The 13,584-nt window shown below is 44.4% G+C and overlaps 1 protein-coding gene across 1 annotated transcript in view; it reads right to left on the reverse strand.

Annotated features, from left to right (window-relative positions):
* The window catches only part of ADGRG6 (adhesion G protein-coupled receptor G6), a 153,439-nt gene that overhangs the window by 19,036 nt on the left and 120,819 nt on the right, over window positions 1-13,584 (reverse strand). Inside the window, exons 16-19 of the mRNA XM_045294584.1 lie at window positions 9,029-9,156; window positions 7,642-7,910; window positions 6,197-6,284; window positions 3,510-3,793 (exon numbers count right to left, since the gene is read on the reverse strand). Coding sequence (XP_045150519.1) covers window positions 3,510-3,793; window positions 6,197-6,284; window positions 7,642-7,910; window positions 9,029-9,156 — 769 coding nt within the window. The remainder of the gene's footprint in view (window positions 1-3,509; window positions 3,794-6,196; window positions 6,285-7,641; window positions 7,911-9,028; window positions 9,157-13,584) is intronic.

The following is a 13,584-nucleotide window of genomic DNA, read 5'->3' on the forward strand; positions in this document are numbered from 1 at the left end:
ACCAGAAGGTGCCTCAGAAGTGAGGGTGGCGGGGCTTTGTCTCACGTGTGCTGGACATGTCACCAAGAGAGACCAGTCTCTGAAAAAGTATATCATGCTCCATAAAAGGATATAAGCTCAGTAAAGTGGAGGGGCAGCAAAAGGAAGACATTGGACAAGATGGCTTGACACAGTGGCCGTAACAATGGGCTCAAAGCTAAGAATGATTGTGGGGACGACACAGGAGTATGGTGTTCTGTTGTACCCAGGATTCCTATGACTTGCACCTACTGGATGCCCCCGAACAACATTTAGCTTAGTCATTATGAAAACAATTAGTCTACTTTAATAACTCCAACCAATGCTGGATGCTTTGTTGGCTGCATATTTTCTAAGTTTCTGTGGACTCTGCTCTCATCTCTAGAGCACCCTCCTTCCATCATCGTCTTAAATGTTACCTCGCCACCTCTCAGCTAGACCACTGCAATGCCCTCTTTGTGTACCCTATCTCCGCGACTGGGCTGCTCCGCTAGCTTGTTCGCCCTGTGTCCAGCTTCCCCTGGACAGCACGTCACCCTGACGCTTCTCTACATCGGTGAGACTTTTCAGCAACTTCTCTTGGCTTTTACAGAGAGCTTTTGATGAAGCTCTGGCCTCCCTCTTGAGTTAACTCCTGCTGCTCCCTGCTAATTCTCTGAGCTTTCTCTTCGTTCCGTGAGCACACGCTATCATCACAAACTATAGTACATTCTGCACACGGAGTAAATTCAATCTTATTTTCTTCCCTCCGTTCATACTCCCGCCTTCCATTAGTCAATTCGTAGTCATCCTTCATATTGCAGCTTGTGTGTCATAACTCTGTCATGGGTTCTTACTGTTCCCATGCACCTTCCTATTGTGGTCTCTAGGACTAATAAGGGCCTCCTCTGCTAGATAAGCTTCATGGGGCAAAGGAACCATATGAAGTCAGAAAGGAAAAAATACAACAGACATAATTTAATTTACCTAAGTACTACCTGGGTTCATATATTGCCTTTACTACTGAGTTGAGTTGTTTTTGTTTGAACTGTCTAAATTCTACATGCTTTTTTTTTTTTAACAAAGCACATACTTCTTACAATACCAAAGCCTCTTTTAGAGGAAAACTTCATCAGCAAATCCATTAAGTGATTTTTCCTTAGCATCCTGAGACTCTTTTATATGAGTTGTCCCAGTAAGCAATTGTCAGCAGATCCACTAAGCCGGTATCACCATGTTTCAAATTTCCCTTTTCTCTATTTTCTTAGAGAGAATTTAAATATCACTGATGTGCAGAAATCTCATACAATTTCAATTCAATCTCAAAACTCAGTGATTCATGAAGTACGCTGACTTGATGAATGGGTTACAGCATTTTTCCCTCCCGAAGGAGGTCCATGCTGGGAAAAATGAAACATCCCAATTCCCATGAATGGAAACTGAGCTGAAAAGACAACGATAGCTGTTGAAGGTTACAGAAACTGCCAGGAATTTCTAAAAGCAAAACAGGAGTGGGCTGCCTGACCAATGTGCCTCTTTCATGTATAGTACTGATATCTAAAAGCCATGGAATTGCTAATGGGAAGGGGCATTTTTGCTGATATTTATTTAGCCACTCTTATAGGGTATATTACAGAAGAGCCGAAGTAGAGGAACACCCACTTTATAAAGCTGGATTCCAGTGCAGATGGATTTGTGGGCTCTACACATAGTTTCCATCTTTTCGAGGAGGAGGTGAGGTTTATTATCGTCTTTACTAAGGATCATGAGCCCACATCTTTCCTCAGTTATGAGAGCACGAACCCGAATCAAATGTGCTGAGTGAATGGTAGTGAAGATGGTTCGGCACTCAGCTACTACCCCAAAGGTTGGCAGTTTGAATCCCTCCAGCAGCAACTCCTGAGAAAGACTTGAGAATCTACTTCTGTAAACAATACAGCCAAGACCCCCTGCGGGGGAGCTGTCGTCGTCTGTCACATGGGGCTGCTAGGAGTTGAAAGCAATGTGACAATGCCTAACAGTATAAGCGCCTGCTAGGAGTCCGAGATGGTATATAGAGCATCCCTGAATCATGTCTTCCGCCAGCAATCCAGTCATTCATTTAACAATTGTTGAGCTCCTACTATAGACTGTTTTAAAAAGAGGTCACAGACTAATGGCAGACCTAGGAAGATCAGTAGAAAATAAAACACAAAGAAGAAAACACCCCATTGTAGTAACTGCTAATTCTTCTTAGAAGGTCCCTCTAAGGAATACTCATGTAGACATCTCAATTGATAAGGACCACAAACCTCTTTTCCACCACCCTTTCTGCACTAGCTCAGCTAAGTTCAGTTTTTAACAGCTCCTTCCTTTCCCACCCATCACCAATCAGCTTCAAACGGATTCAAACTCCTGTAGTAACACTGGAGGACTGAGGGGAACTGCTCCAGAGGGTTTCCATGGCGCACTTCACCCCCTGGGCCACCAGGGCCCTGTCCTCCTTCCACACGCAATCAAACTCGCAAGACCGGTCGCTTTAGGAAGGCTGCCAGTACTGCTCTTGTCAGAAATATTCCACACACTCATTCACTTCAGCAAGTGAGCTTCGTTGTGCTCCTGAGCATTAAAGAGGTTGAGCAGCCCTACAGGGTATATTCAGTAGGTTAAACCAATATGATTTGGTTTTCAAAAAATTCCTTTATATTCACTTAAGTTTAAAAGCCAACTCCATTGTCGAGTACACTCGGGACGCAGGCGCGTGAAGGTGATGCAGGACTGGGCAACGTTCCGTGCAGTTGTACACAAGGTCGCCATGGGTTGGGGACAACTCAACAGCAACCAGCAACAAGGCTGTGTGTCTGGCGTCAGAAGCGTGTCCAAAAGAACCTCAAAGAAAGCCCTCCCCTCACTGTTTTTTAGAGTGGACCATTGGCAAATGCTTGCTAAACTGTCATACACCACGGGGGGAGAACGTCTCCAACTACAGTGTGTGTAGTGATTGGAATTTCCAAAGTCAAGTAATCAAAGTACACAACAGAGAGTCTAAAAGTCTGCGGTGGGAGGATGGTAAACCTGCACAGAAGCAGGTTCCAGAAGCAGCGAACACAAAGCAAACCTGTGAAGAAAGTACAATTGGTCTGTGGATCCCTTTAATCCTCCCACTAACGCTCAACTAGATACTTCCCCTGCCCATCTTCATTCACACCGTAACATATATTTACTGAGCTGTCACTCTCTGCTCAGATGCATTCTAGGTACTTAGGATATGACAGTGGGTGGGGAGAAACAATCCAGATATTCTGTCATTGTTGGAAACAGATACATAGTTTCCATCTTTTAGAGGAGCAGGTGAGGTTTCTTCATCCAACAATGTTCTATCCATTCATCCATCCTTCCATCTATCTACCTCTATCAGTGTTTACCTGAAAATACGCTCAGCACCCAAAAGAGTGATGTAGAAATCTAGCATGACATCCACACGACTATTTGTAAAGACGGTGAAAGGAGCAGAAAACGCTAATTGATCTTACCTTGTAGGGAATTGAAGATCGAGAAGAGGTAAGTGAAAGTGACCTTTAGCGGTCCCCAAGCAAAGAAAGCAAAACCCCAGGTCATGCCCAGCAGAAACGTCAGGCTAACCACACTGCGCAGGTTCCGCAAGACTTCTTCTCTCAGCGTCCGGTTGCTTCTCTTGCCATTCCTCCCACAGATCTGCACCATCACCACAATGAACATGGCCACATTCAGGAAAAACACGATTCCAAAGTATCCAGCACAGGTCACGTAAAAGACAACCGGGTCATGAATCCAGCAGCTGAGCACAGAAGGGGAAACGAGAAGGAAAAAGATGCATGGCCACATCCTGTTTGCTCAAGACGTGTCCTGGCTTCATTTACAAAACGACAGATTCCGCCACTGGGGCTCTTTACTGCTTTGCCAAGTTATTTTGCTGCCCTGGGTCTTAATTTCTTCTCTAATTACTTTGATAAATGTCTTTCCTTTCCTCGCTTCCATTCTCCTCTCCTTCCCTTTTCCTTCTTTCCCTCAGCAGCCTTGTCCTGGCAAGAAAGGCCAGGGGAGACGCAGGTTTGGGGACCTGCTATTTTCAGCTACAAAATCGAGGTCACTGATTGCCAATGATTTTGTGTTTCTTATCATGTGAGAAATGAAAATTCCTACTTATTTTCATGACACCCACACATGTAGGTTCCATGACTGGAGATGGCCTCCTTCCGACAGACAGAGTTGGTCTCGGTGAGGAAAGCCTTAATCTGCTGTTGTTAGTTGCCCTGCGGTTGGTTCTGGCGCATTGTGAGCCCACGTGCAGCAGAGCGAAACCCTGCTTCCTCCTGCCCCATCCTCCCAGTCGGCATGTTTGAGGCCACGGTGGAAGACACCCTGGTTTCATTATGCAATGGTTTTATTATAGAACTGTGCTATTCTAACCCTGAAACGTCTCACATACAATATGAATTTTACATCCTTTACATCCTCCTTGTAGAGCAGCAAAACAGAAGGTTAGACATTTGAATGATAAAGAGGTCGGGTACCAGAGGAAAGTAATTTCAAAAGTGTACCCTGTGTAAAGTGTACTATGAAGAAACTTGACACTTGACACATACTATGATTTGACCATTACCCTGTGCTAATTACTCCTACAGAAACGCTTATGTACCTCAAAAATTAGAAGATTATGTATAGCAATTGAATGGTTCTTTAAATTTCCACTGTACTTGGAAGGCGAAGTTCAAATATAAATTGGGTAATACCATCCATGCTAGAACTTGACACCCACAGAAGAAAAGGCTGTGTCTGAAAGATCTTTGGAACCTAGGACCTAACACGGTGCCTGTCATATCATACATGTTCAATAACGACCGCTGTCCTAGCTCTAGCTCACTGCCCTCAAGCCCCTGTCGAGTCACAGAGACTCTACAGACAGGGAAGAACTGCCCCGGTGCATTTCAGAGACAGTAACTCTTTACAGGAGTAGAAAGCCCTGTCTTTCTCCCTTGTAGGGGCTGGTGGCTTTGAACTGCTGACCTGGAAGACAGCAACCCAACACCTAGCCACGCTACCACGAGGCCACAGCCCTATTAACACTTAAGAACAGGGTGAGAGCAAGGGTTGGGGGAGGAGGGAAGACCAAAAATATGGTTGGTTTAACAGGAAAAACTAAAAGAAAACAAAATTAAGTTGAAACAACAACAACAAAACCCCTCCAGATTCCTTACCCCTCAGATCTAAATACTGGTCTGCGTGTCTAAAAAGGAAGGAAAATACAACTGCAGTGGACGTGACGTCTTTAGAGACGTCCCAGCTCATTTCAAACAGACAAAAATAATACTAGTGAAATAAAATTCATTTTTTACAACACATTGACTGCTATTATAAAATAGCTTATGAAACATGGTCTCCAAACAGACACTACCTGTCCTGGCATGAACTTTCCGTTACACATGGAAGTCCTCTGGCATCCCTGACGAACTGCCTTTGTTTCTCCTGAGGTCTTACCATGGAAATAATAACAACAACAAAATTTTAATAACAAAAAAAGAAAGACTAGGAGGGCCTGGGACACAGATTGGCTATGAAAGCCTTATCCGTGTATGAGATGAGATGTGCGTAACAATGGAGCACCACGGAGAGAATTTCAGGATTACACTTTATATTCATTCAAGTCATTGGTTCAATCCACAAAACTTTCTTGAGCACCTACCATGCACTAGAGAAACTAAGAGCCACTAGCTGCCAAAAATGAGTGTCATGCTTTTGTCTCAATTGTAGCATAGCCGATGGGAACCTTCCATATTGTTCAGGAACGCCCTGGTTGCTACATCCTGCATTTCACTGTCCACTCTCGGGAACTACTATTAACTCCGCTGCAGATTTGTGTGGGTTTGAGGGGTGGCGATACTAAAGGAGCTCCTTAAACAGGACAGGTCTCTGTAGCTGGAAGCTAAAACCCAGACAACTGTGAATTTGCCCAGCTGGCACTGGGCACGTTACAATGGAAAAACAACTCGCCCACCCATTTCAGGGCATTCATTCGAACTAGTCTCTGGTGGTGCACAGGCCTTAGGAAAGTCAAAGCCATCAACTTCAACTCTTTAAAACGAGAGCTTCCCTGCTGCCTGGGGAACATCGACTAAAGGTTAGGAATCTCAGGACACGTGCTGGGCACGAGCACCTGTCCTTCAGGGCCTTCCCTACTTACAATTCATCACCTTCGTAGCTCTCCTTTCGGTAGACTTCACTGTGGTTTGTGCTCACCAGGACCACGGCCACCACGAAGGCAGGCAAACCTGTGAGGAAGAGACCAGGAGGTCAACCACCCCGCTGGAGCTCCGGGGCAGCTTTCTAAGAGGGGGGCATGGGGGGAGGTGGCAAGGGGAACGATGAAGGAAGACACTCAACATCACACAACTCCATGTTTCTTAGAAGCGGAAAGCTGTTTAACAACAGAAAACCCCTTCCTGGCTGGGGTACATCCAACTTTAATGTGCAACAAGTTAAAGTAACCCCTCCAAAAGAAAACCCCCAAACACCCCCTCCCCAAATAAACACAGTCTTCACACAATTGCTATTCAGTCATTCTGTTTGGTCACTGGTACGCTGCCGTAGAGAATCCAAGTTTGTTCTAAGTCCAAGCCAGCCTAGAGAAGGTGGCTTCATTCCACGAGGCCCTGTCAGATGGCCAGAGGCCAGGCAGCCGGGCCAGCAAAACAGGCCGCTGCTCTGCCTCTTTCCAGCCTTTCGATAATTGGACAGAGGGGGAAGGAAGTACCCAAACTCTTTAGAGTTGTATCTTTTCTCTCAACATCATCTATAAACCATTTCCACAGCTATCTGGGCACAGTTATGCGATGGAACCCGCATTCTTTGAAAGAAAAGCAAACCCACAGAGGGAAGCCCTTCAGCGGCGCGCTAAGGCCGGGCCGCGGGCCGCGGACAGGTCTGCTTGCCAGTTACTTGCACTCCTCTATGGCCAAGTGAAGGGGGGAAAATTATACACGAGAAAGCTCCAAAATTCCTGATCCAATATGAACGGAGAAAGATCAAAAAGAAAGGGCTCAGTAAGGAGATTCCAAACAGGCTAAAGGCAGCGGCACATCGCTGGCTGGAAAACCAATACCCCAAAGCTCACTGCTGTGGAGTTGATCCCAACCGCCCAGGGTAGCTGAGGTTGGAAATCTCTGGGAGCAGAACGCCCCATCTTTCTCCCAAGGCCTGGTTGAGGGCTCACACTGGGCAGAGCACACCAAGAATCCTGCCAGCAGTCTTGCTGCACCCATAAAACCGTGCTCTTTCTCTGGTTTCCAAGACATAGACGCGTCTCGGGGTGAGAGGGAGCAGGCCTTTGTGCTCTGAAGCAGAATGGAAATGCGCCCTGTCTGCCAGCTGCTTCTTCAGACGTGGGTGGGCTGGCTCTGGGCAGTAAGTCTGGGGTGACTCGGGAACAAAGCCTTTTTCTGGACTCCTGACTTGAGTGGTTTAGAATGAAGCAAAACAACAACAACACAGTGCTGAGGTTCCCCTTCCTTCAGATCTGATTTTCGAATCCCCAGCACAGTTTCTCCTAGTTATTCTTTAAACTTAAGGATTTCCCTACGAACGGCTGGTAATTTTAGTAACAAGGGAAAACAAACACTTCAGGCTTACCCCAGCCAACGATGCAGAATTTTAGTATATATCGGCGAATGTAAGTGTTAAAAACTTTCACCAGAGCAATGTACATGTGAATGGCTTCGAGCCCCATCCAGGTAAAGGTGGCCAGGAGGAGAAAATGCAACAGGGCTGCCACCGCTGTGCAAAGCCCGTCCACGTTGAAAGAGGTGATCCAGCCGTCCAAGAGGAAGATGAGGTTCAGGAAGAGCAGCGCTGTGCTCAGGTTCATCAGGATTTTGGAGGGGTAATCCCTTCGCAATTTTCTTCAAAGAGGCGGGGGGAGAGGGACAGATCAGTATTAATAATGCAAACCCACCGTCCATCCCCTCAGCATGAGCTGTGGCGGCTTCCACGCTATTGTGATGTTGGAAGCTATGCACTCGTTATTTCAAAATATCAGCAGGTCCACCACGGTGGACAGGATTCTGCAGCGCTTCTGAGTACGACAGACTACATTTGGCTGACTATCCCAAAGATGAGACAATGAAAGCCTCATGGATCACAAGAGAACACCGCTCAACCCACTTGCTTTGGACAGTTCCACAGGAGGGCTCCATCGCTAGAGGAGGAAAACATGTTTGGGAAAGTGGAGGGTCAGTGCAGGCCAGGGCGACCTTCAGTGAGATGGACTGACACAGGAGATTGAGAGAGGGGACCCTGCTGGCCACTTTGAGAATGGCATGGGACCAAGTAGGTGTCACCTTGTTGTACATAAAGCTGCCAGCAGCTAACAACAATGTTACAAAAAATCCGTATGGCAGAGACAAGGAACCATATCCTGCACAAAGCTTTCCTGGGCAGGGTAGCACCATCTCTAAGCCTGATGCCCCTGGCAGAAAGGTCAGAGAGAGCTATGAGTATTAGGGAAGTTACAAAGACTTTTAAAAATATTAATTTTATTTCAAAACTACTTCCAATGGTTTGTAATATTGCCAGTTGATTCTAACCAATGGATTTTTTTTAATTAAAAAATTTTAATACCCTATCATTACAAAAGTGACATTTTTTTACTCAAGTATTTTTCTAAAACACTTGAAGTTTCCTCACTTTTGAGCAGTTAAGGATCCCTCTTCTCATTGCTTGTTGGAAAACCAACCCTAGAATGTTGTGAGATTTGTGAAAGAACCATTTTCATCTTTCACAATGTAAAAATAGCACTTATAGGACTGTTAGTTAACCTAAATGTTAACATGAACTTCTCACATTTTAAAATGTACTCTACAAAGAGAAATGCTGTACTTATACACTAGGATTCTACTGCTAAAAGTGAACCCCGCCTAATGAGTCTGTGAAGTATATAAATGCAATGAACAGGGAGGTCATTCTCCTATATATATTTTGGAAAATTAGGGCTAGGCTTAACACATAACAAAATACTTACTCAAAAGCAACATATGTTAGGAGAGTTGCTGCTGAAAAAATAGCAGATATTCCACATCCAACATAGCTTATGAAGGTGAGAATTTTAGTGTTTTGTGCATCTATCTGTGAGGCAGCTCCTTGAAGGTCCTACATGGAACAGAAGTGGCTGTCAGGCTTGTTCATTGAATGAGAATGGTGTTCACTTTTACCAGAAAGTTGGTTACCACAAGAGTAGGTTCCACATCTGAGGTTAATAGCAACAGCATAAATCAATATTAAAATTTATACTTACTGTATTCCTCTGGGTCACCACAGGAAAAAGTAGCATTATTGAAATTGAAATAACAATGGAAAAAACACTACTTTGTTATCAAAGCTCTTTCCACACCAGTATAACTGAAAGAAGCACATTGCCCAATATTCCAACAGAAGTTATAGAGGAAGTAGTTGCCTTGAATAATGAATGATCAGGCTTATCCTTAAGACTTTCAGGACTGGGAAAAAGAGTTCAAAGGGAGGCTTCCATGGGCCATATACCCAAGCTCTGATTCTTTGCTCTGAGGGAGGGACTCAACTAGAAGACAGCCAAAGGATGGTGCCGGCCCTGAGGTTGTCTAGCAATGAGGCTCTAACCCATGGCCATGTCAAAGCTTGGTAGGTATGGGGAAGGGCAGTCTTTCTTCCTTTCTTATTACACAAATGAGAATCCATGAAAAGTTTTTAGGTCACAGATTTTTGAACACTATAGACCTGCAAGATGCAGTTTAAAGTGCTAGGATTTGAAGATGGGGGGAAAAAGGTAAACACTGCATTATTAATAAGAAGCATTAATGCCTATCATTGTGCTGAGACAGGGGATGTAGCAAAGCTTGGGAATATTAGTGATACTTCCCCCTTATTGCTTTCTACTACACTGTCTGGAAGCATAACTGAGGCTTTGGGGGCAGGGACATGTGTGCCTGAGGGCATGTTTTCTAACAACCCCGTCTTGGAAATTGATGAGACTACAGCAGCCTGGCTGTGTTTCCACTGAGAGAGAAGGGGCAGAATCCCTCCGTCCCCCCAGTTCTTTCCTCTCAACCATGTCAATGTTTGAACATGGAACCTTCCCGGCGAAAACACATCTTCTAAAAAAAGCATCAAGTTTAAACGTTTAGATCGTTAAAAAAACAATGATTACATTTTATAATGTTTTCCAATTCTGTGTTTTAATGTCCTTTCATTTACACAGAAATGTCCATATAAATCTGCTACCCACAAAATGGGCTGGAGCACAGGGGGTTGTATTTGTGAAGAAATGGGGCTCCGTTCCGGGCGGGCTGCCGCCTTAAGGAACGAGCACAGTGCCGTGACATGGAGATAATGTGCACAGTGATTAGACCCCATGGATTCAGAGGAAACTCTCTGTGGCCTCTTTTCCCAGGAGGGCCAGAGGTTCCCATGCACATTGAATGGGCTTTGAGTCAATGCTATCTGATGCAGAGATAGGGGACCTGCAATATTTTGGTTGTTCCAAGATTTCCTTAGACCAGAGACATAGAATTACAATCTCAAAGGACCACCAAATGACTGGTCACTTCCTTTGGGAGCCCTGAGAAGCCTCTCTAGCTAAGGATGTTGACTTGCAAGCCACTATGAAAGCCAGGTTCAAACGATAAGAGACATAAAACAACCCTGACACACAGTAACGAACCCGCCTCATATTGTTTTGTACTTTCAAAGAAGGAAGAATGCGAACATACTTTTTGCTCTGAAATGGACCACAGGAAAGAGACCTTAAACTATGAAAATCAGCTGGACCATAGAGAGCAAGGGACATTCATTTCTGCCGACCTCTGCCTATTAAGCAATGTAATAATGGGGATGGGTGTGTACTTATGAACATCTCCTATGGTAAATGCATGTTTCAAGAGGTGCGGTAATATTCTGGGAATTGCTTATGCAAATGAATAGAGTCTGTACATCCAGAAAGACTTAAAACATCTAGGTGGTCTGGAAAAGTGAAACGGGAGTAGGCCCATGGCCAGAAAGGATACATTCTGGGAGTTTTCCTTCCAGTAGTTATAATCCTCCCAAAACAGCCAGCATGGAAAGTGGAAGATTATCACTAAGAAAGCATCTCTCCGCACACACAGAAACTTGTTTAGTCATATGGCAGCAGAGAGAGGAAAAATATGGCAAGCTTCCTAACAAAATCTAAATGATATATAAAGAAAAATGACCAAAGTGATGGAAAGTCAAACTTTTGGTTGCATATAAACCCTCTCTCCAAGGAGATGGCTATTTGGCTATTATTCGACTTACTACACATGCAGTCACACACACACACAGACATAAATAAATTCAATGGAAGCTCCTAGACCTCAGTGACTCCACAAGCAAAACTGTCGCCTGAAATAATACCTGCAAGAACTTCAGTAAGAAAAGGAATACAAATGAAAATGGAGTTTCATTTCAATTATTGGGGGAAATCATGCTGCCATTTAATTGTTCACTTCAAACTCTGGTTGTAAAGAACACATATTTCTGAACAAGTTCGTTCCGATGATTTGAGGCCTTTTCTAATGGCTTGTCCTTGTCCTTCCAGGACGTGCATGCTGGATTGTCAGGAAAAGTACAACTTGCCGAGTTGCCATATGACAATGGATATTAACCTAGGCCAAGTAGGTCCCTGAGCCAAATACTACATCCCACAGTTCCGTACTGCTTCCTCCCAGTCCCCCTAGGAGGAAGTATAGAAGATTTAAGGGGAGGGAATAAACACAAACTGGTGTCTGTGAGAGTCATTCAAAATGCATTATTGCCTCAGCACACAGGACACCCATCTGCTATTAAAAACAAACATGGTTTGGTCCCTTTATGGAAATACACAGAAACAGTAGGCATGCTACCCTCCTACCCCACCCTGCCCCCGCCCCAGGATGCACTGAGCATCATGAAAGGGTTCACAACAACCAGAGTGAGACAGATACAAAGGCATAGTATGTCTATGGAATCAAGACACATTCTATTTCCTCCATAGGTATCCAAGGATGAATTTAAATAATTTACTTCCTTTGGCTGGGTCTTGAAATTTACATAGGCTAGACAATCATGTTGATGTGATCCAAGTTTTATATAAATGTTTTGAGGGTTAAAACTGACAGGCTGACCAGTGAGGTAAAAACTGGGCCACAGGAAAGAAATAACGGAAGGAAGGGAAGAGGCCGATGAACGTGGCCACGCCCCATGAGAGGCTCTCCCTGACTCACCTCTCATAGAACTGAAGGTCCCACTCTGACCTAATAAACCCCTCTGCCTCAACATAGGGAACATCCTCTTAAAAGGCGAAACTCGTAAGTCACAGCTGTAGCTTCGAGCACAGTGCCTGGTATAAAGGCATCTTCAAAAACAATGTTAATGACAGAAAAGCACGTTTTGAGCAATGTCGTCAGTTTTCTTTCTTGGTAGTAAAACCCAACATTCCAGCATTTTCCTCTGCTTCCCCTCTCTGTGTGTCTCTCTCCCTACCTCTCTGCCTCAACCTCGGCTTCTCCTCCTCTACTCTCCCCCCTCCCCCTGTCTTTTTTCTATTTCTCCCTTTATTCAAATGGAAGAAAGGATAAAGTTATGGAGCTGAATAAAAAAATTTCTAAGGGGAGCTTGAGAAGACAAAGCCAAATATTGTAACAAAATGTGCAAGGAACTCTAATTAGAAAATCAAGAGGGGAAAAAACACGCTCAGCATATCTGAAACGGAAATAATTCAGGGGAAAATTCAAGCTTCAAGTTGCAATTGTGAAAGATTCTACAGGAAAAGGAAGGTCAAACTCCACTGAATGCATTAGCCAGAAACAAGCCTCTGGAAATTGATGGGATAACCATCGAAATGTTTTAGCAAGCTGAAGAAGCACTGGAAGCACCCACTCATCTATGCCACAAAATTTGGAGGCAGGTACTTGGCCAACTGACTGAAGGGCTCCATGTTTGTGCCCATTCCGCAGAAAGGTGACCCAACAGAATGCTCAAACTGTAGAACGGTATCATTGATGTGGCACACAAGTAAATTGTGCTTCAGATCATCCAACAACGGTCACAACAGTACATTGACAGGGCACTACCAGAAGTCCAGGCTGGATTCAGAAGAGGATGTGGAATAAGGGATATCATTGCTGAGGTCAGATGCATCTTGGCTCAAGGCAGAGAATACTAGAAAGATGTTTACTTGTATTTCCTTGACTTTACAAAGACATTTTGACTGTGTGAACCATAATAAACTGTGGATAGCCTTGAGAAGAATGGGAATTCCAGAACGCTTCATGGTGCTCACTCAGAATGTGTACATGGATCAAGAGGCTGTTGTGTGAACAGAACAAGGAAATACTGCATGGTTTTAAATCAGGAAAGGTGTGCGTCAGGGTTGTATCCTCTCATCATACTTGTTCATTCTGTATGCTGAGCAAATCGTCAGAGAAACTAGATTCTATGAACAAGAGTGTGGCAACAGAATCGAAGGAAAGCTTATTAACACCTTGTCACATGCAGATGACCCCCCCTTGCTTGCTGAAAGTGAGGAGGAATTGAAGCATTCAGCGA

Source organism: Echinops telfairi, unplaced genomic scaffold (assembly GCF_000313985.2).
Source record: "Echinops telfairi isolate 266 unplaced genomic scaffold, ASM31398v2 ScPeMD7_3533;HRSCAF=4204_0, whole genome shotgun sequence".
Taxonomy (NCBI): Eukaryota; Metazoa; Chordata; class Mammalia; order Afrosoricida; family Tenrecidae; genus Echinops; species Echinops telfairi.